Source organism: Cetorhinus maximus, chromosome 4 (assembly GCF_964194155.1).
Source record: "Cetorhinus maximus chromosome 4, sCetMax3.hap1.1, whole genome shotgun sequence".
In the NCBI taxonomy this organism is placed as follows: domain Eukaryota; kingdom Metazoa; phylum Chordata; class Chondrichthyes; order Lamniformes; family Cetorhinidae; genus Cetorhinus; species Cetorhinus maximus.
Window position 1 is genome coordinate 46,822,988 of NC_135882.1, and position 24,251 is coordinate 46,847,238.

Sequence of the window (24,251 nt, forward strand, 5' to 3'; positions counted from 1 at the left end):
TCATTATCAGAGATGGAGAATTGCCCAGAACTAAAGCTGGTATTAGAGGAACTTTCAATCATGGTGTCAATGGTGGAGATGATGCTGTCAGCACATCAAGACAATTGGGAAGTTGGTATGATGGGGAGTGCAAAGGGTAGGTTGCATGATAAGGGTTCCATTAAGGTGGCTGAAGGCACTGGCCTGGATTGTGTGCTCTCAAAATGTCATGGGCTTACTCTAATTACCTCATTTTGTGCCTCACACAGATCCCATTGGCACTTGCCCACCTGTACCTTCACCCCTGTCCGCCTCATCTCTCCGACATCAAGAGGAGAAAGAAATGTTTGAGGAAGCATCAGCACATCTGACCAGCTCACACTCTGCCAACGGAGATACTAGCACTTCAAAAGAATGTAGCACACTTATAAAGTCGGTGGCACATGGTGAAGGTCACCGCACCAGAATGCAGGAGATGATGTCTGAACAGAGACATATGTGCACAACTCCCCCTCAGAGGAAAGGCAGGCACGATGATGCACCAGCAGGCATTGTGGTGGGGCCTCAGGAGTCACCTTATAGGGCACAGTACTTGGAGCAGCAACAGCAGATGTACGGACATCCAGCAGAGTTCCCTGAGGCAATGTCAGCTAACGCACTGCGAGTGGAGGAAGCGATTGTGGTGATGCACTCAACCCTGTCACGGGGGCTCAATCGCATGAGCTCCATCCTTGAGAGGTTGGTCAATCTCATGGAGAGACACATGCAGCATCACTCAGAATGGATGCAAGAGCAGTATGACATCCTGCAAAGGATTCAAGGCTCTCGCAATAGCCTGGAGCACGCCGTTCAGAGGATGAGCGCTGATTTCCCTGGAGTACACAAGAAGCTGCATACCTATAACAGGGCATTTGCCCTGGTGGCATAACAGTGGCTGGAAGGGATGCCTGCTGCACCCCAGCAGCCTACCCCATCTAGCCCGGTTGAAAGCCAGCCCTGGGCTGTAGGGGTGGGTGAGGAGCACGAAGATTCTGATAACATTTCAGCACCCTCATCTCCTACTGCTTCTCTGGCCTCTTCACCAGAGCCCTCATCTGCAGTGACAAATGTTACCCCTGCAGAAATGCAGAGCTCGCAGTCTCAGGTAGATCCCCAAAGGGCCGGTGAGGCCAGCCACCATGCTCTTCAATGCTATAAAGCTGGAAAGCTGATCAGCCTGCCTTCACCTCCTCCAAGGTAACACTGGGAGCACTATGTAGGAGTGTTCACAATGCAGGGCATCACGTTGCCTCAATCACTAAAGGTTTCACAGTGGTGTCATTTACCATCACTATGGTAATAGTGTATTTACAATGTGCAGGAAAGTAACTATGTACTTTCGTCAATGGATGTGGTGATCTGTCATTGTAAAGTAATAGCTACAATTACTAGGTAAACCGAAATCAGCAGGTTCTTACCAGTGACAATGGAGATTGCAGCTAGTAGTCCATCTCTTAGCGATGGTATAAGTGTGATGGGTGTGACCATGCACATCTGGCAGTGGAAGGCTAGTTTTTTATCCAGACATTCAGGGAAGATAGCAGTCCACCAATGGCTGCGGATGTAGTGGGCCATTCCAGCACTTGGTGTCCACCGCTGTAGTCGAGGAAATAGTGATATACAATTTCTTGATAAGATGCAGTCCAACTTGTGTAGTTCCACCCTAAGTGCTGTACAGAAGGCAGTCATATGCACATGAGCGTTCCACAGTGATGGCACAGTGACTGCTCCACATGCCAGGATGTTATGTGCAGGATCTCCTCCTGGGTGGTAAAGGCCGTAAGCTGACTAGGAGCCCCGGTGAGTTGCAACATTGCATGTTGTAGATGTCACACATTGATGTCACTGTGCACCAGTGGTGAGTGGAGACTGTGGAACAAAGTGGATGGTGTGGTGAGCACTGTGTGTCTTATACCTGCACAGTGTCCAATTGTTGCATTTCTGTTGGCCCATGTACTCATGCCTGTAGGTCCTGAATCTCAACTTGCACTGCTTACATTCACTCTTCATATGGTGGATATACTTTGGCTAGACACAAGGTGAAGCCTTCTCCATATATTTGCCAGCCTCTAACAGAAAACTGCAGGTCCAGCTTTAAAAGGACATCTCAATCAGTGGACAATGGTGACCCAAGGGTGACGATGGTGCAGAATTCAGCCATGTTGGAATTCAGCCAAACATTGAATGTCAAGGGTTGGTTTTGGCATTCTCTCTTGTTGGGGATGCAAGATGTGTGGCCCCAATAGTAGTGTGCACTTATCTGGTAATGGCTCACCAGGGACTTGCTACTGGGTTTGCAGCAAGATCTAAAAGGCTGCTTAGGTGAATCTCCTTTGTATTAAGAGGTCCCTGACAACAATGGTGTCCTGTATCAATCCAGCCATGAGTACCCAGGCCTGCCCCTCAGGATCCCTCCCACTGTCACCTTCCTCCTTTGTGTCTTCTCCATCAGAGTTAACAGGGTCCTGCTTGGCCTCCTTCTGAGATAGCTCTGTTGCCAGCTTCCGACCCTCGATGTGAATGCCCCTCCGCTGTACCATATTGTGAAGCATGCAACAAACGACCATGATCCTTGACACCCTTGCAGATGAATACTGGAGTGCTCCTCCTGAGCGGTCAAGGCCACTGAACTTCATCTTTAACAGTCCAACAGCCTGCTCAATGATGACCCTCATCTGCAAGTGGCTGGTGCTGGAGTGACGTTGATTGATGTCTTTGATCGCCTCAAGGGAGTAAGCAGCCACCTCCTTAATGGGTAGCCTTTGTCCCTCAGAAGCCAACAGCAGACATGGGATCTGGGATGGAAATTTTGCAGCATGTGTGACTGCCTCAGAATGAATGAGTCATGTGAATGGCCACATTCATGCACATATGTGTAGGAAGGCCTTATTGTGGTCACACACAATCTACATGTTGGTGGAATGGAATGGTTTTCAGTTCACAAATTTCTTAGGCTGCTGTATTGGTGCTCTTTTAGCCACATAGGTATAGTTCACCACTCCTTGAACTTGTGGGAAACTGACTATGGAGGCAAGGCCCATATGCCTCTGTGGCTACAATGCCACAACAGTGGGGAAGTTGAAGTGTTCTCCCACCTGAGCAAAGAGTGCATTGGTGACAATGGTGATGCAATGGCGGGTGGCTGATTGAGAGATGCCGCAGGTGTCTGTGCCAGGCCCCTGGAAAAAGCTGGCTGCATGAAAATTGAACGCCGTGGTGACCTTCACTGCAACTGACAGGGTGTGGGGATCAGTTGATTGTAGTGCGAGGTCTTCCATGTCACAGGTGTCTATAACCATTTCTCTTGAAATTCATCTGCGCCACTTCTTGGTCATGTCAAGAAAATTTCTTTGGAGACGGCACTCCCTTCACTCAGGGTAATACCTCCTCCTCCTGATCCTCCTTCCTGCTGTGCTCTGTGGTGACTCTGCCAACTCCTGGCAGGGTCCCTTGGCTCTGGCCACACATTGCTGCTGGTCTTCTTCTACAGCCCATACATGGAAAGGTGCTGCGCCCATTTTTTAGAACTGCCTTCAATTGCTACCCGGTGAGCCTGACAGCCTGCCCTGTCTCCCACTTGGCTGCCTAAGGTAAGAAATAACCCTGAGGGTCCACACAGCTGTGCCCTTCCACTTCCACATTCACCACCCACCCCCCAACCTTGTGATCTGGCACAAACCTCTATCTGTGAAGTAAAGCTTCTATCTTCCAAATGTAACTTTGCAGATCTCTGCATAAGGAAAACATACCTTTTAGGAGGTCTTCAGAAACTTTTAGACTTCTCCACAAATTTGTGACTCATACCGTGAGTTAAGGCACTTGCAGCAATGAAAACTGCATCTGTTTAAACAGGCCACCACTACTAATTGACCACCAGATTCATGCAAGTCACACCCCGCCCCTTTCCCCTACAGATGAAAATGGTTTCACCAGGAAATGGAAACGAGGCTCCCATATCTGTGTCATGCCTGCCATTTTTAAAGGTCCACAGATTCTTCCCAACTTTGCAAAAATCCAACCCTCTATGTCCCTTTGCAACTTCCCTCATCCATGCCTCCATTACCTCTAGACACGACTATTCCAACATGCTTCTGACTGGTCTCCCACATTCTACCCTCTGCAAACTTCAGGTCATCCAAAAATCTGCTGCCTGTGTCTTAACTCACACCAAGGTGAGCAAATGAGATAAAAAGATAAACAGTTGAGCTCGAACGTGGATCATTTACACTTGCTAGAAATGACAAACATTCATATGTTGGGACCCGCTCTCTACAAACAAAAAGAATACGTTCAAGCCTTGCACCTTCTTGAATTGCCCAGGAGTTTGGAGAGCCTATGTCCTCCATTGCTTTTTCCATGGAAATGTCAGAGTCAAATCAGAGCCGACTTGCCAATCAATAGTATAAACTGTTATGATTGTTTGAAATTTGGCATTCTCACAATTATTCTGATGAGAGCAAGATGAAAAGCTTTGGCAACACGTCTCTCTTTACAACAATATAACATGCTCAGAATTCGCTGAACACTACACTGGTTTGACTGAAATTTTGCTCAAGTTTTTGCGCAAATATTAACATAAACACGAAAGCAAAATCTCCCATGCATCAGAGCAATCAAGCAGCATACTCACTTTGAGACTAGAGCAGGCTACACTGTGGCATTGGTAGAAAATGAATCATTCTTCATCTGGCTGATTTAATGCTTTTACTTTTTAATTAGCGCCAACCTGCGTGCTTTGATTTGTCCTTGATATGGAAGACCTGTGACCAACAGGCAATTGAAGCCACAAAGGTTTGTCTTGCTCTGCTGTAACTGACTGAATTTATACTAATTTAAAATGAATTTGGTTACAGCACCAGCAAGATGAACGCAGGCTTCAATTGACTGCTGGTCAGTGAAAATACAGGAGTAACACTGAATTAATGCAACTGCAGGTGCTTGTCCACAATGTGATGAACAATGTGTAAAGGCACAATTGTATGAAACTTTGTGTGTGGATCTGGGGGTGTGGCCAGTTTTGTAGAGAGGAACAATTTGTGCTGAATTGAAACAGCAAAAAAGATCGCAGATCTTTAGTAATGAAGTAGTTATGGGCACAACTCATTTACTTCTAAAATTCTGCATTCTTTAATAGCACTTAATTCAATTCCACCCAAATTACACTGATATCTGAGCAAAATCATGCAGTAACTCCAGGCCTTTGTGTCATCTGCAAACTTGGATATACAAGTCAATTTCTTCAACAAATTTTTAATGTACAAAAACTGAGGCTCCAGTATAGAGTTCTGGTGAATACCAATTATCACATTCTGCCAATCAGAGAATGTTCTCTTTATCCCTGTTCTGTCTGCTCCCTACCAATTAATTATCAAACATCCAAATAAATGGTCCATTTTTAAAGATTGTTCCAATCTCCAAAGCAGAAGGAAGAAAAAGGTAAGTAAAGTGTTTCAAAGTTTTGAAAACTTTTGCAAAAAACAGAATATGGGGGACCTCTGTGTCAGAGAATCTGTGTTACGGCATTGCAGCCTTTACTCTATCATGGTCCCTTTGAGCACAACTCTTCGCAAGGCCAGTAAGTATGGCTCTTCAACTTCACAGTGAAAGTGAACACTTCACTAGGCTTCCAGTAGCAGAACAGAAAGCACAGAAAAGGCATACAAGATCAAATGCTAAACTGTATGGTGTATCTATCAATGAAGTAGGGCAATTTGACAAAACACATACAATTATTAGACTGAACTTGACAATGACTTATTCTCATGCTCATTTCAGTGCAGGGACACTCAGGAATCAGATGTGCCAAATCTATCTGTGGCCAGGAATTGCCCCAGAGCTGCTCCTGCTCCACATAAATAAGGCTGCCAGCATAGTTGCAGCTGAGCTAGGCCAGCAGAGCAGGAGGAGCAACAGGGAACTTTCTGCTGCATGTTTAAGGGAGGTAATAATAGACAAAACTGTCATTAAGCTAGCGTAAAGAAAGGTGACATTGCAACAAAGGTTTCTCACCAAGGAAACAGGAACAAAACAAAAATGATTGATGAACTGTGAATTTTAACATTACCCTAATAGTAGCACTTGGCACTGGAGGGCATCAATGTGCTTGAATCACTTACTGTGCAAGAAGGTTGTGGTTAGTACAAGTTTTATTTTTCACAACCAATCAAAATATCAGCCTGTCATCGTGTAGAATGTATAGCTGTATCCATGAACAGCATGAGCCCATTGTTAATCTCTGTGTATTTATCATACAGATTTCCTGGGACAATACACCATAGTTATATTTGAGTTCATTAGTGGGAAGGTCCGGATATCAGATAACAAAATAACAAAAGGCTAACATTTGGTAGCTCACTGTTTGTTGAGGGGATTCCTAGCTGTACAACATAGCACAGCATTTTAACAATACAGTGGACTTTCAAAGATTGTTGCAACATTTAACCATAAAGGTTACTGCAATTATGTTTACCATCTTAAAGTTTGTGTTTTTACTGCATATATTACCCAGCTGTACTTTCTTAAACCCTTGTCAAAAGTAGAAAAGATAAGATCTAAGCATGCATAAACATGGTACATGTAATCTAAACCACAACTTTCTGGTAGTAATATACTGAATGTTGCCAAAAGTTTACATGGGCTTAAAAATTTCTTTGCCCTCTCCAAATCAAAAAAATATCCACAAACATTAACAGTTTCTTGTCCTTTGAGCTCGTTTCTTGTCTCACTTCATCTTTTCTTGAAACTAGGGTCTACAAAGTTGAAGGTTGGGAAAATGTAGCTCAGAAAAATAGAAAATATAAAGCCTGTTTTTGGTGGTGGAGGCAGGGAGTTGTTGGAGAATTATATTTTTTTAATTTTCTTTGCAGTGTATGAACTTATTGTACAAAATGTTTAGAATTATGCCCCAAATGTTATAGGTTTTAAAACTAAACAGTAATATTCTCGGAGTCTAAGGCTACTTGTGATCGAAGTCCTGGTTGCAATTAAACACAGGAAGGATATTGAAAACTTCCTAGGAGCATGAAAACCACAACAGAAGAAGTAAACGAAAAAACATAATTGAAACCACATCCAAAACCCACATCCTTATTATTTACCAGTAGCATCCAAAGGACATTGTTGAGATGCAAAAAGCACAAGGGTCTTGACTTTTTATAACTTGAAATCATCCAGCCCCAAAACATGAAAGAGCACAACATCTGTCTAAGGTTAAAAGTTTACAGTGTGCCTACAACACTAAAGCAGTTTTCCTCACAGAAACTCAAACAGGCCAGTTATTCAACTCTATGTGCCAAATCTCTGGATTGGAGACCGGACGTGTGCTGTTAGATGTGCTTCAGAACCCTGTGGAAGTCCTGACGCGTGGGCCTACGTGGGAATTGCCCGGGAAGCTTAAACTTCCGATAGGCAATTCCCCTGCTTTCTGGGACCCTCGTCGATTGTCGCCGACTCTGAGATAGAGTTGGAGACTTTGGGCAGTTCCGTGGTACTTACCTTAATAGTGGAGTTCCCCAGGGATCAGTATTGGGACCCCTGCTCTTCCTGATATATATTAATGATCGATACTGTAGTGTTCAGTGCATGATTTGAAAATTTGCAGATGATATGAAGATTGGAAACGCTGTCAACTGTGATGACAATAGTCTTGAACTTCAAAAGAACATAGACATGTTGGTGGATTGGGCAGGCAAGTGGCAGATGAAGTTCAATGTAGAGAAGAGTGGGGTGATTCATTTTGGCAGGAAGAATATGGAGAGACAGTATAAAATAAAGGGAGAAACCCTAAAGGAGGTGCAGGAACAGAGGGACATTGGTGTATATGTACAAAAGTCATTGAAGGTGGCAGGGCATGTTGAGAGAGTAGTTAATAAAGCATAAAGTATCTTAGGCTTTATTAACAGGGGCATTGAGTACAAGAGTAAGGAGGTCATGTTGAACTTGTATAAGACACTCATTAGGCCTCATCTGGAGTACTGTGTCCAGTCTGGGCACCATACTTGAGGAAGGATGTGAGGCATTAGAGAGAGTACAGGGGAGATTCACAAGAATTATTCCAGGGATCAGGAACTGTAGCTATGAGGATAGATTGGAGAGGTTGGGATAGTTTTCCTTGGAGAACAGAAGGCTGAGAGGAGGCTTGATAGACGTATTCAAGGTCCTGAGGTGTATGGACAAGGTAAATAGTGATAAACTGTCCCACTCAGGAGAGCATCAAAAACTAGAGGGCATAGATTCAAAATAATTGGCAAAAGGAGTAAAAGTGATGTGAGAAAATTTTTTTTCACCCAGAGGTTGGATGGAGTCTGAACGAACTTTCTGAGAGGGTGGTGGAGGCAGGTTCAATTGAGATATTCAAAAAGGAATTGGATTGCTATTTGAAAAGAGAAATTGTGCAGGATTACGGGAATAAGGCAGGAGAGTGGGATTAGATAGAATGCTCTTTCAGAGAGCCAGCGCAGACTCAATGGGCCGAATGGCCTCCTTCTGCACGGTAAAGATACCTAGTCTGACACCTGGTTAACTACACAACCGAGCCCCCCCATGACCCCCAGCTGTCCCCCGACCTGGCTACCCCCTTGATCCGACCCCACTACCCACTGATCGCCCGGCTACCTCTTGACCTGACCCAGCAACCTCCTCATCCACCTGACTGTTCCACCCGACTACCTGACTACCCCCTCCCCTGACCATCCAATTACCCCCTACCCAACCCAATCAGAAGATCCTGGAAGAAATGCACAGCCACATCAAGTTGGGGGAAACTTCGAACGCAGCAGCAATCCACTCATCATTGCCACTGCTAGGAAAATCCGGGCTTATGTGTATAAAACTGTAAAAAATCTATTTTCTCTTTAGGTTTAAAAAAAAAGTTGTAAGTCTATATAGCACCTTTTACAACCTCAAAATGTCCCAAAGCACTTCACAACCAATGAAGTGCTTTTGAAGTGCAGTCACTATTGTAATGTAGGAAACACAGCAGTTAATGTTTGCACAGCAAGGTTCCGTAAACAGCAATGAGATAAATGGTCTATTCATCTGTTTTAATTGTGCTAGCTGAGGGATAAATGTTTTCCAGGATGCTGGAGAAAACTGCCCATGCTTTTGCACCCACCTGAGAGGATGGATGCACCTCAGTTTAATGTTTAATCTGAAAGATAGCACCCCTCACAGTGCAACACTCCCTAACTACTGCACTTAAGTATCAACTGAGATTTTGTGCTCAAAGTCTCTGGGGTGGAGCTTGAATCCACAACCTTCTGTTCCAGGGGCAAAAGTGCTGTCACTGTGCCATGCTGACACCTTTTGAATTGGGAATAAAGGGATAACATGGAGGAAAATTGGGCAGTCTGTACAATGGATAGGTGATTCTCAACTCATACACACCACCACCGCCCACCTTTACATTTCCACCCAAAAACTGGACAGGTGGTGTTTACACAATTGTTCTTGCTTGATTTTCCTCAATGAACTCCAGGAAAGGCACTCTCATAGTTGCAGTATGATTGAACAGTCTCACAAATACCACAGCTGAATGGATAGCAAAGTAAAAAAAAATTAATTTCTTGAGTGTTTGTAGATTATTGGTACAGAAATAGCTTTAACAAAATACTTCTACTGCAAGGCAAAAGTGAAATTTGAAAATAAAAGTTCAATAGGTGAGATTACCTTTGCTATTGGAACAAGACATTCTCATAATGAAGACATTCTCATAATGAATTACCCCACAATCGATTTTTTTCCCATGACAATGCAGAAACATCGCCTTTCCTTTTCAAGTATATATCCAATTCCATTTTGAAAGTTACTTTCAGGCAGTGTATTATGCATGGGGCTCATACGGTGGATTCTTGATCACATCAACCCACAGAATCTCAGTACTAAAAAGTGGCCATTCAGCCCTTCTTGCTTGTGTTGGCCCTTTGATAGTGCTGTCCAATTTTGTCCCACAATCCAGCTTGGACCAAAACCCTGTAAATAAGTCCTCTTCAATTCCATGTCCAATAGCCTTCAGAAAGATCATATAGAATCTGATTCCACTTTCAATTAGTGTCCAACAGATTTTAACAACACAGTCTGTAAAACAAATTCTTATTTCCCCTCTGTTTCCTTTGCCAATTATTCTAAATCATGTTACAGACCCACTTACGAGAGAAAACAACTTTCCCTTACTTGCTCTATCAAAACCCTTCCTAATTTTCAATACCTCCATTAGGCCTTTCTTTTACTTTCTCTGCTCTCAGGAGAACAATTCTGCCTTCTCTGATCTTTCCATATAACTGAAGTCCCTATTACCATCATAGCAAATCTCCCCTGTACCCTCTTCAAGGTCTTGACATTCTTCCTAATGTGCAATGCCCAGAATTATACATAATACTCCAGCTGAGACCTAATCAGTGATCTGGAAGGCTTAGCATGACTTCCTTGTTTTTTTTCACATGCAATGCCCTATTGACAAGGCCAAGTATCCTATATGCTTACTAAACTACTTTATCAACTGCTCTACCATTTCCAAAGATCTATGAATATACATCTCCATATTAGCTACATAAAAATATTTCTCCTCATCTCACCTCTATTTAATCAATTATCTGAAGGCTGTACTCTGGTCCACCTGTCAATTGAAACATTTATAATAATTTAATTAATAATTAACTTAATCAATCAATAATTTAATAATTTATAAGCCCTCATAATTTTCAGCACCTATCTTAAATTTCCCCTTAATCTTACCTCTCTAAGGAGACTAATGCTATCATTTCTAGTTTCTTCACATACCTAAAGTCCCTCATCCCTGATATCATACTGGTAATTCCTCACTGCATCCTCTCCCAAGGCCTTGACATCCTTCCTGAAGCGTGATGCCAGAACTAGACAATGCTCTAGCTGAGACTTAACCAATGATTCATAAAGGATTAGCACAATTCCCTTGCTTGAAAGCCTCATTTTAACAAAGCTTCTGAATGCCTATCCTTCAATATAGTTCACCCCTTGATAAACATGGCTGCTCCTAAGATACTGATGAGAGCGTGTATTATACTTCACAGGATATGGACATCTTATGGATATTTGCATGTGTAAACATATCTTCTTTTAATCACCACAATTCTGCTACAACTAATGATGAGGGTCGTTAGTTGAGCACCATTGACTGTGGGGATATGTTGGCATAAAAAATGGTCTGCCAGGTGTCATAATCAATATTTCTCCTCGCAGTTATTTAGGATGAAACTGGTTCTGCATTTGATTAAAAGTTCAATACCTTAGGAATTAAGTAAAAAAACTTCTTGAAAATCTCCCCTAGCGTAACTAATTCAAAATAAATTGTTTGTGTCTATCTTGATGATTCCCACCTTCAAGGATCAAAAGCAGCAGCTCTTAAAACATCTCCACCAGGGAAAATCTTTCAGAATCCCTTTCCCCAAGTGTGTTTTTCTCTAAAGTGTAGTGATCTGTTGTTTAGATGATAAAAGAGAGGAGTGGATTAAATGGAAATCATTTAAAATAAGTAGCCTCACTCATGCGATGTCTAAAGTCTGCAGGCAGATCTGCTGCCAAATCCACAGCCTTCATCAATACCCATTTTTGGTTAAAACATGAAGAAAGCAATGGCAAAAATCTTTAAAAAGGAGAGCATCTGTATTGAAAATCTGAGTCGAAATAAAAGAAAAATACTAACTCAGGTTAGCAAAGGCATAAATTCAGAATACATTCCCCGCTATTGCTGCAGTTGAATCAAGCTACCTCCATATACAGGTCAACATTCAAACATGAGATCTCCCAGATCACCATCACATTGCTCAGTGTCAATTATAATCCTAACTGCATCAATGGTCCACATTCTATTTTATTGATAAGGAACAAAGCAGTTTCTCTTTATACCTGGGATGAAAGCAGGTTGCAGTCAATATGTAAGCCTTTTCCAGTCTTCTCTTTCTGTAGCAATCCTGCCAATATAGCTCCATGACTATACAATCCCGTGGCTAGGTCAGTCATAGCTACTCCAGGTCTAACAGGTTCACCATCCTAATGGAAAAGATGCAAATCAATTATAAATATCTGCAGGTTTAAAACAAATACTTGTCAATAATGAGGAATAGTGTGGTGAATTATTTCAGTTGCTGTTTGATGTCATTTAAGTTCATGTGAGAACAGGATGTTTCCACTGACTGTGGGGATATGCTAGCACAAAAAATGGTCTGCCAGGTATCATAATCAATGTGTCCCCTTGCAGTTGTTTAGGAGGAAACTGGTTCTGCATTTGACTGAAATTTCACTTAAGCATTAGGTAGAAAACTTCTTAAAAATCTCCCTTAGCATAACTAATTTAAAGTAAATTATTTGTATCTACCTTGATGATTCTCAGTGTTTGCAACTAAGATATATAGCTTTACAGTTGGACAATCTTTGGGCAATTCTGACCACTCATATTTATTTGATCTTGCTTTCATCTCTGTGTTTGTTTATTTTTCTGTCTTCCTACTCTGTATTTCCTTTCCCTTTTTCATGTTCCTCATTCTCATTGTTTCCTCTTATGTTGATATTTGTTGCACTTTCACTTTTTCTTGCTGGCCTCTTGGGATTTAGAGGTTGAACCTAGTGTATTTGAGTGGCAGTACATCACCTATTTCCCCACTCACTGACATACAATCAGCATGATACAAATACCTAGCAAAGAAGGTGGTTGGAAGAAGAACTCAACATGCAGGGTATAAGAGAACAAAGAAGTAGAGGCAATGGAGAAAGGTAGTGGTCAGCAGGGACAGGGCAGAGCAGGAGGACATTGGAAAATATCTTATGGGATAACTGGCTGCATGAGGGGCTCCCCCATATTACACCTTTGGGTTTTCGTACATCCAGAAGAAAGGTTCTGAACAACTACGGCTCCCAGAAAGGAAAAAAAATCTATTTCTTTAAAAAAATAATGGGTCAAAAATAATATAATTCTTATATCTACATGTTATGTCAGAAATGTTATCCAACAGAAGGGCAGACTAAAACTGATCCATAAGCAAGCCATCCTTGGATGATCACAGTAAACCTTTCCTGCTTACAGCAGCAACGTTTATGATCTTCATACAACGCTCTTGAGCAGGACCAGATTTTAATCGCATCATGCAAGCATCTGTGCTGGTGTGGCCCAAAGAACGCAGAGATAGTGTTGAGAAAGATAAAGCCAGTAGATGATGAGAGCTGCACCATGGTGGTAAGGAAGGGTAAAGGCCATTCAGCCCATTTAACCTGCTCTATTATTCAAATCCATGTGTAGGATGTCCTCCCTGACATGGCACCCTCAACTTATTAAAACACAATGCATTTCTTTGAATGCATCAATGATGGCTCATTTGCCACTTTAAACTAGGAGGTCATTTTATCAGTTAATACTTTGGAAAGTAGAGGCTCAAAGTGATATTCATCTTTAAGTTCTCTAGCATGATATTAACCTGCCACTTATTTCTTTAGCCTGAAATTATAGTTCTGCTCTTCTGATTTACCAGTTTCACTTCACCAAGGCCAGGATTTTACGGCCCTTCCCACCCGGCAGGATATTATGGTCCCACTGAACTGAATGAAGATTTAAATGGCTCGGCCGCATCCACTGTGGGGAGACACACCATGGCAAGGCCGTAAAATCCTGGCCCAATTCTTTTCACAGCTTCACAAACCTGGGTTATGCAGCCCACCTCAACACTTTTGATCATTTAGAATATTCTTTTTTCAGGCATACTAAATAGCTCATTGATTTTAAACCCAGTGTCTTGTTGCCTTTCTTGGTATCCTTTCCAATGCATCTATTTTTCTTAAACTCAGTAAACAAACCTGGATACAAGAGAATAATCCAGAGAATGAGAGTTCCAATCCCACTAAGTCAGTTTGATCATTCAAGTTCAGTTTAAAACTTCTGAAATAAAAGTGACCATGAACCCAACTGGTTCACTATTGTCCTATAGGGACGAGAACTTGTTGTCCTTACCACTGCCTTTATGTCTGGCCTATAGTGATTCCAGTCCCATGTCAACTCTTGACTCTTAACTGCCCTTTGAAGTGGCCTAGCAAGCTATTCAGTTGTATCAAACTGACACCAGTGGTTATAGAAGGTGGCCCATCACCTTCTCAGGCCAACTAGGGATAGGTAATAAATGCTGGCCTTGCCAGCAAAGATGAATTAAAAAATGAGATCTCATTACTGCTATCAGTCCTTCACTGATACTTTTACAACCTTACATTCCATATTCTCTCATCATTACAATGTGCTACCACAAACAACATTCAGTCCTGCATACCCAAATTATTTTCCTGTTGCATTTTATGTAATAGCATTTCACTGTGTAAACATGCATCTAGTTTAGTATCTAGCATTTTAGTATTATTATACATTACTAAGTTGCATAAGCATAGAACTAGGTTAGATGTTAGGTGTTATGATATCACTTTAAGAGAAAATATGCTAATGAGTAAATAGCCAGGATGTAAACTGTGGGACCAGGAGACATTGTTCAGAATAGCTTTCAGTTTAGCTAGCGGCATGTGGTGTGAAGTGACAGTAACTCTTTCAAGTCCAACCAAATAAACTAAACTAACAACTGTACTTTGCTTACAAGAGCCGTTGAATCTTGATAGTAAATCTGTCCGCTGAACAATCCTGTATTACACCATCAAATAAAACCTACATTTAGTTTACCAGTTCTGTGAGAGATTATATTAAGTTTGTATTAAACAAACATATGAATACAACGCTAGGAGTTACTTCTTATTGCACAAAGTCATCGACCTAATGCTAACATGTGAACTGAATACAGATGCGACGCTGGGCACGCAAAAGGGAACTGGACAAGTTTGAGTGTAGCACTCAAATAAAAGATAGGTGAGTCATTGGGGATTCTGTATCACCATCATCTTGATCACTTGGGAATTATTTGAGGGCCTTCAGAGATTTGAAGAATTTCCCAGTGTTTTGTCCTCAATTGGCTCAAGATTTTACCTCTGTTTTTTTTACCTGTACCAGTTGATTGAGTGGCTGTGAGAGGGTGTGGGGGTGGGAGCTGAGGCAGGGGTGAAATTAGGCATAATTTACATCATGCCAGTATACGATATGCTTGATGGACCAATTGGTCTTTACCTGTCCTTCTTTTAAATTTCTGTTCCTTTGGATGTAAGTGCCCAATTCCTGAGCATCTGTAGGTCTGTTCACATAATGTCTATGTGTGTTCACAAACAATATTGGTGGACCTCTGCATTACAAGTTCAATGTGTTCTTTCCACCCACATAATTCAGGCATTGGAACTGAGCCAAGATCTCTTGCAGATGAAATACTGAAGAAAATAGCTGAGCTAGACAGAAAGTTGGATAGCAGATGTTCCAGAAGATCCTGACTTTGATAGGAATTTGCAAAATTGCACTGAATGTTTCCCTGCCACTGGACACAATTGTGAAAGGTTAAATGTCCAACCGTACTGCAATGTAATCTGCCATGCATCTCATCCCATGGGACTGACTGAACAGCAAGTCCTTTCAATGGCTTCAGCAGGGAAGCAGTGACCAATCTGTACAATCTCCTACAGGAAGGTCGTCAACTAATCTGCAATCCAGAGGGCATTACCAAAAGCCATCAGGGTCACTATAGCCCTCAACTTTTATGATTCTAGCTCCTTGTCCAGCCCAGCACTGGAACAACTGTAGCATCTTTCCGTTGCACTGAGTAGTTGTCTGATGCTTCATTCACAGGGCTAAAGCTTTCACAACAAGAACAGCAATAGTGTAATGGTTGCACAGTTCCACTGCACTACTTACTTTCTTGGAGTAGAAGTGAGAATTGATTCCACCTTCAATATTCTCTCAGTATCCACCTGGTCTCCAAATCATACAGGTCAATAGCCAGATCCCTAAAAGCGCATAAATACAATGTATTTATGTACCAATTATCTGGCTTATATCAAGGGGAACAGTGGAAAAATAGTTCCCGAGAACCTAGGTCATCCTTTTGAGCTCTGTCCTTTAACTCAGCCACAAAAAGAAGTAAGGTATAGATGTAATGAGACAACCACAAGGGTCACTGTTGAATAGACCATTAGCATCTTCAAGCATGATTTGAGGCAGATTGGGAACATCTATACACCTAGCCAGGGTTTCCAAAATCATCATCCGTTGCATGCTCTACAACTTCGCTCTGCATTGAGGGCCAAGCATGGAAGGTTGAAGCCAATGTTGAAGGGACATAGTGCAAATGTTACAAGGATGAACAAAACCAGCCTAATGACCTACACTGATTCTTTATCCCTCAATGCTTCCAATTTAAACTTCTCATCCTTGTGTTTAAATTCCTTTTTGGCCTCGCCTCTCCCCATCTCCGTAACCTCACCAGTTCTACAAGCCCACCATGATTCTCTTGTACCTGAGACTTAAGCTTCTTAGGTATTCCATTCTACTTCATGGAATCTTAGAATGATTAGCACAGGAGGTCATTCAGCCTAATGTGCCAATCCAGAAGTCCTCACTCCTCCATTCTTTCCTCGGAGCTCAGTAAATTATTTCACTTAAAGCATTTATCCAATTCTCCTTTGAAAATTATTATTATTGAATCTACTTTCACCACTTTTCAGGCAGTGCATTCCAAAGTGCAACAATTCGCTCTGTAAAGAAACTTTGTAGCCTCTAGTTCTTTTGTCAATCAACTTAAATCTGTGTCTTTTAGTTACTGACTCTTCTACCACTGGTAACAGGTTCTTATTTACTCTATCAAAACCAGTCACAATTTTGAACACCTCTATTAAATCTCCACTTAATCTTCTCTGTTCCTCAAGATTTCTACCTTCCTTCTTACGGCCTCTCGTACAGCCCCAATTTTAATCAGTCCAAGCTTGAAAACCATGCCGACAGCTACCTAAGCCTTGAGCTCTGAAATTACCTCCTTAAATCCCTCCGCCTTTCGACCACTCTCCAAATCATTCCATCAAAAGGGGCAACTAGCAGACAGCAAGGGGTCAAACCCCTAAGAATTAATTGTTGGAGAAACAAATCAAGGTTGCTAGTTTAGTTACTGCTTTCAGGGGAGTTTTTGTCATTTATCTGCACGAGCCAAACAGAACTACATTCTAGTTTTGAGATGGGGTCAGAAGGATTTGTCTTTGAAGATTTTTGTTTGTTTCTGTTGTATATCTGTAACTTTCTTAGTGTTGTTAATCTTAATAGAAATTCTTCTGATAGTGTACCTATTTAAACATCATGTGCAGATTCGCCTCTCCCAATGGAACTACTCCTACATAATAAACTGATAATTATAAAATTATATAATAAGTAACAGGAGGATGAATCTTCAACATGAACATACTGATTCACTTGTATACATTTAAGTTATTTATGGCTCATGATTTTTACCATAATTCATACAGCTAACGTACTGATTATATTAGCCTTCAGCTAAGCATTGCACTGACTCTCTGTGTGTGTAAGCTATGCCCCTTTGAATACAAATATAAATGATAATTTTCAATTAAAAAATTTTGAAATACTTTTGTGATCAGATGATGCAATTAAATTTTGAAAATCAATGAAACACAACAGTGAAGATATACTGAATCTGCTTCACTCTCTATCTAAAGGTTTTAAAAAGGCCCTACCCTGACATGGATGTGTTTTTACTAGTTGACACTTGACCTGACCAAGTAGATTGTGTTGTAAAGAGAAATCATGTCAGTCACAAACAATTTCATTTATAAAAATGAGACATAATTCATCTGCCTTAAATTCTTCTTCTCGCCCTCATCTACTCTTTAAAACTAATAATTCCCCAACACTTTCCCATGGGGACAGTATTAGCATAATACAATTACTTCAGGATGGTTGACCATTATCCTGAATTTTAACAGCTGTGAGAAAATCATTTATTGACTTCGCACTGAACAGTATGAATTAATCCGACAAGCAACAGGTTACACGCATTATTGATCTCTCTGTTGCAGCCTTGTGTTTGTCGTTAAAGTGTTGGATTTGCCTTCAATCTTGCTTGCAGTCTTTTCATTGTCAGTTTGTTTTTATATCTGTCTCTTCCATTGTGCCAATATAATGATCACTGTGTCAATTTTCCGATTTTAATACTTTGATCGTTGTGCCAATATACATTATGCCAGCACTTTGATCACAGCAGCAATTTATTGATCATGGGTTTTTCCTTTTGTTTGACAATTTGCCCTCTTACTGATGATTGCTTTTATTGTTCACAATAAATTATTTCATTTTTGTTTGCTTTGATTATGCCAGTGATCTCAACCTTCTTCCAGTATTACAGAATATTCCTGAACAGAATATATGTGGTTTCTGCAGTTTTATATTCCATTAGCATTGCTTTGCTATTCTTCAGCAAATGAATGATTGTTTTGTTATATTTGTTGAGATGCAGCTGGAGAAAGGTCATTTGAATGAAGATAAGCATCTTTTTAGAGGTCTTGTAGTGCAGTGGGTAGCATCCCTTCCTCTGTGCCAGAATCCCTGGGTTTGAATCCCATCTCAGGACTTGATGGCCAAGGAAGTGCATTCATAACACAGCCAAACAGGTCGAGTGTCAACTGCAAATCCTTACCACCTGCCACTGGCATGTGTTGGAAAAGCAGGAATGATTCCTAATCAGACATATGATGCAAAGAACTTTGTAGCCTCTACTATCACTATCCATACCTCCAAGCTACAACATGCATGTAAATGTGTATGTTGCTACAGCAACTCGGACTCCCTGAGTAAATTGTAACACACCACCACCAATTTTCTATCACAGCTTTCTCATTTTATTGCTTTAGTTTTCTCAGATCATAACTTATGTCTGCTTTGTTTCACCAGCCCTGCATTTAAGGGTTTGGCAACTTATGTTTATATCACACCGTTAATAAAATAAATGTCCCAAGACACTTCACATAGGAGGAACAGATACTGAAGAGTAGCTGAAAAAAAAAGGTCACTGAGGGTGTAGCCAAAGAGGTTTCCAGGAGGCACTGAAAATGGGGAGAGAAATAGAAACTCCTGTGGCAATGGCTATTGTAAATGTTTTTGCTGGATTGGTGAAAAAGTTTATTTAGTTCCCCCAATAATCTGAAAATGGGATTTCATAAAGAGAGAATGTACATTTGGAAATGATCTTATTGGTTAACACTGCATTAAATCCACTTCAGCCACCAGAACAAGGTGAGTCTGTGTTTACAGACATATACCCACGAAGTGCGATAGAAAAGCCACTAGGATTTGTCCATTCCAGTCTAAGTGGATTTTTAATGGCCTAGTAAGTCTTAATTTCTGCCAAGTAATCTCTTTGACATTGAAAATTAACTTTTACAAGTATGGAATCTCATTTCTTCAAGTTTTCATTGTTGCTAAAGATCTAAAAAGTCATTTTGAACATGATTTTCATGTTTTGTGTACAAGGTTTATCATCAAGTATTCTAACATACATTCTGGTTCAGAATCTGCCTGCCTCATTCAGAATTATTCAATCTGATTGGTTAAGGATATGCACAGATTCTAGACAATGTTCCCTCTAAAAAAAGACAAGATATAAATATCATTAGTAGATGCAAAGGATGCACAAATACAGGGAACAAGTATAATGTATCCAGAGTTGCTGATGACACAAAGCTCAGTAGGAAGGTAAGCTGTGAGGAGGAAACACAATCTGCAGGCATATAGATAGGTTAAATGAGTGGGAAAGCTGTTGGAAGATGGAGTAGAATGTGGATAAATGGGAGGTTATTCACTTTGCTGGGAAGAACAGAAAGACAGGTTATTATATAAATGGTGAGAAATAATTAAATGTTGATGTTCAGAGGGATTTGTGAGTCCTCATACAAGTGTTATGATTCCCCTAGAGACTGATAACGTTGAAAAGGAGATATGAATTTCCCAGTGACTGACAGAAAGAATCGCAGGACAAGATTTCACATTTTTTAAGACTTTTACTGTAACAAACAAGCTAAAATCAGCATGTAGTACACATCACGTAATAGGCAACTAATATCAAATAACTGAAAAAGTACTTCCCCATTAACTAATTAAATCAACTGAAAATTACTTTACAACCAGTTACACCGTACTCTCAGATGGCTAGCTTTGTAGATTAAGTCCAACACTCCTCCCGGCTTTCAGCAGGATCCCTGCCAAACCAGGGCGAGTCTCCCAGTGAAAGTCCCTTTACTCAATCTTCTGAGTATCTCAAACTGACTTCCAGCACCAAAGTCCACTCTGATGACTCCTTGTTTCTTAAGATCTCCAAAAGTCCCATCTGTTCCATCATCTTCTTTACGAACGTAAAACTGACTCTTCCAAGCGTGCTGATCTCACAGCAGTAGCTTCTCTGTTTCTTCACCCAGCAGCATCTCTTTCTCACTCTCTGGGTCTCCCTTGTATGAAAGCTGGTGACCAGAAAGACCTGCCGCCTCTCTTTTGTGTCAAGGTGTTGAAAATTGGCATTTGATTTTCTATATGTTTCGGCCTGCATCTCTTTCCCCATGACAATCAAATGACATGGGCCTGTCTCTGAGCACAGTTTAGAATGATATCACCATCCCCCAGGACATTCCGTTTTACCTTAAATTAAAAAGACAGTTTAAATCATAACCGCCTGACAAAGTCTTACACTCATAACACAAAAAACACAAAGTTAACATGCAGATATAGCAAGCAATTAAGGAGCCAAAAGGTATGTTGATCTTCACTGCACATAGTTTGGAATACAAATGTTAGGAAGTCTTTCTGCAATCAGTTTTGGTCTTTGTACCAAATGAAGGATACTCCAGCCTTAGAGGTAGGGCAACAAAGTTTCACTACATTGATTCCTGGGATGAGTGGGTTTCCCTTTGAGGAGAATTGGAGTAAAATGGGCTTCTACTCTCTGACGTTTAGAAGAATAAGAGGCGAGTGTATTGATACCTATGAGATTCTAAGACAGCACAACAGGGTAGGTGCTGAGAGGCTATTATCCTTGGCTGGAGAGTTTAGAACTAGGGGGCATAGTCATAAGATTAGGAAACAGCCATTTCAGACTGAGGTGATGAGAAATTTCTTAATTTAGAAGGTTGTGAATCTTTAGAGGGCTGTGGATATTCAGTCGTTGAGTATATTCAAGACTTAGACTAATAGATTTTTTTTTAACTCTAAGGGAATCAAGGGATACAAAGGATTGAGTGAGAAAGTGGAGTGGTGTTGAGCGTCAATCACAATCTTATTAAATGGTGGAGCAGGGTTGAGGAGATGTATGTCCGATTCCTGTTTCTATTTATGTTCTTGGCCACACAAAAATCAGCCCTTTTGTCATTGCAAGTGAGCAGCCATGCAAAGAAATTTATGCACGCCTTGCACTTAAGCAAATCACCTGTACACTCCAAAAAAAATCAAATGGCACGTTCGTCCCAGATTCCTTGTAGAGGGCACTACACCAAAATGGATTTCTAATTATCACAAGCTCCAGTGCAAACATCCATAGAAAGTCTACGGACAAAATGTAAGTGCAATGAATAGCTCGCACCATTGGTTCACTGCTGAGTGCAAAATTAAGGCCAATGTCTTTCCTTACATTACAATTAGTGACTATACATCAAAAGTACTTAATTGGACATTCAGCACTTTGGGATGATCTGAGGTCATAAAAAGCACTATATAAATGCACGTTCATGAGTAGTGAAATAAAAATAGGCTTAAAAAATAGGGATTGATTTTTCAGCCCAGGAGTCGATGGAAAGGAAAACTTGGCAGAGTGTATAACAGGCAGGTGATCGATACTGCCACTTTCAGCTACTACTGAAGTTAGATGTTGTCCCCAGTACATTCAGATAGAGGAATGTCATACAAGCAACTTATGTATTGATGTGCCCGCAATTAGCAATGATAATTATTAGATTCATTTCAACTTGTTTTCATTTCTTTTTAAATTTGTTCTTGGGATGTGTGCTTGGCTGACAAGATCACACTTATTGTATATCCTTAAGCTTGTACAAATAATGCCACCTGTGAGCACATTAAATAGTGTGGACTAGAATAAAGCGTAAGTCTGCCTAGGAAGGTATACCAGTTGAGTTTGCTGCTTGCAGTCTGTATTACTGCATTCCTAGGCCTATCATCAATATAAAGGACCAAATGCCACATGAAAATCAGCTTAGATATACACCACTGTTCCAAGATTTAACTTTTTAATCATTTCAAGCGATTCATAAAATCAGCAGAATTAAATTCCCTGCAAGTGTGAGATAATATCTGTGAGATCATTCCTCATACAATAAAACGCTAAACATACAAATGTAGGAATTGTTAGACAAGAAAAAGACTATGGCCCATCTGGTAGTTGCATGAGAGGGTGCCACAGGTTTCTTCACTAATCCTTCCCGCAGTCCCCTTCAGTAAATCTTCTGCCACAATCGGTTAATTGCCTCCCCTTCCCCACCAAATCTCTTCCAGTCTCCCCTCCCTCCCAATTGCCAGTCCAAAACTCACCCATCTAATCCCACCATCTCCACTCCCACAAGTTGCTGGTCTGATCTCCCCACCAGCCGGTGGTGTTTCCCAGCTGCCAGCAACCATTCCCAATGGCACCCAGTTGCAGTCTTCTAACATTGGCTTTCCTGCCCGGTAACCCATCAGTCTGGCTGGCTGATGGGGGGGAATGGAGTAAGAAAAACTATAATGAGCTTCCGCACTCCCAAGATTTCCGGGCTGCCTCCTCCAATGCAAACATGTCTACCTACTCCCTCCCTGTAAATATTGGGGAAATGGCTCCTCTAAGGCAATTCAACCACATGAGACTATTTTAAAAAATGAAACAGGGCTGGATTTTATGCTCCCTCACTGTTTGAAGGGGTGGGGCTCGCAAAATCCAGCATATGGCTGTCCCACCCCTACAAGCTCATGCCTGACCTGTATGAAATGTTATGGGAGTGGGGGTGGGGTTGGCTGGCGGGCCTTGGACAGCCCACGAGCTCTTGGACAAATTGAGACCAATTAATGGCCACTTAAGGGTTTCATCACTTCCTCACAGCTATTTTATTCATGGCAGGGGAGATCCATGCCTAGTGGGTAGCCTGGCAATTTTAGCTGCGCAAGCTGGCATCAGGAAAGGGAGTGGACTGCCTTTGTGGGTCCCCTGTGCCCATTGGAGGCACCTCCCCCCCACCTGCGCAACCCACCCCGAGATCACACTTCCCCTTTACCTTTCCCTGCTGGTCTCTCAAACTGGCCCCCACCCTCCTCACTGGGGCCTGCCAGCCTGACCATGGTGAAATCCGCCACCACCCACACCACCACCCACCTCAGTGTCCGGTTCCAGCGACAATCTCCACTAGGGACTGCCTGAAGTCCCAGCAGTGGTTATTGCTCCTGCCTGGTGTTGCTGGGACTATTGAAGATTGTACTATTTACAATGCAGACTCAGCACAAGACTCTTCATGGAACTAACTTTCCCCATGCTCTGTGATCCTGCAGCATTGATGATGCAGACTATATAATAACATATTTAACATTAACCTTTATACTACACAGAGCTACCTACCATCTAATTGGCTGGCAGCTCTCTGAGGTGGGACTTCCTGTTCCTGAGGGGCAGAAATTCCACCTGAGCCTATTAACGGCTAATTGCCATCAAATGCAGCATAACCATTCCTCCTGTGGACTATACTTTTAGGGATCATTTCTATAGTTCTTTACTTGAGAAATGTGTTCTAAAAAGGTCGTTCTCCTGTGGGCAGGCTTCCCACTGACCTTTCAGTCCCGGGAGGGGGAGGGGGAAACAGCGACCACAGGACCCATCAAAATCCAGCTCATAGAACCTTTTTCAATGTATTGATCGTTTGCAAGAGATAAAGATAAAAGATAAAAAGCAAAGTACATAAATAAATAGTATTGCTTTGTACAAAGCTAGACAAGTCATTCTACTGTTTAGATTCTGTATCTTTGTGACACTCATTAATATTGCTCGGGTTAAATCCAATAGAATACAGTCTCAGAGTTTGCCTGAACTATGTTCCATCATCAAAACTACCTATTTGCACCAGCGAGACACTGCTGATGAAACCCTCACCCATGCTTTTCCCATCAAGCTCAATTTCTCCAATGTCACCAGCCTGCAGAATTAGTCAGCTGACCTTTACCACTCATATCCTATCTAATGCTGAGTCCCACGCCCCTACCACCTCTAACCTTGCCTAACTCCGTTAACTCTCCAACCACATCATCTATAAATTCATCGATAGCATTGCACCTCCCTCAC

At 41.5% G+C, this 24,251-nt stretch overlaps 1 protein-coding gene and 1 pseudogene across 5 annotated transcripts in view; one reads left to right on the plus strand and one right to left on the minus strand.

Moving 5' to 3' along the window:
* Positions 1-24,251, minus strand: part of sugct (succinyl-CoA:glutarate-CoA transferase) — a 596,483-nt gene that overhangs the window by 432,436 nt on the left and 139,796 nt on the right. For all 5 annotated transcript variants that reach the window (XM_078540132.1, XM_078540128.1, XM_078540131.1 and 2 more), the window contains exon 8: positions 11,899-12,042. In XM_078540132.1, the coding sequence (XP_078396258.1) occupies positions 11,899-12,042 (144 nt within the window). The remainder of the gene's footprint in view (positions 1-11,898; positions 12,043-24,251) is intronic.
* On the plus strand, positions 23,651-23,731 carry LOC144680124 (small nucleolar RNA U3; annotated as a pseudogene).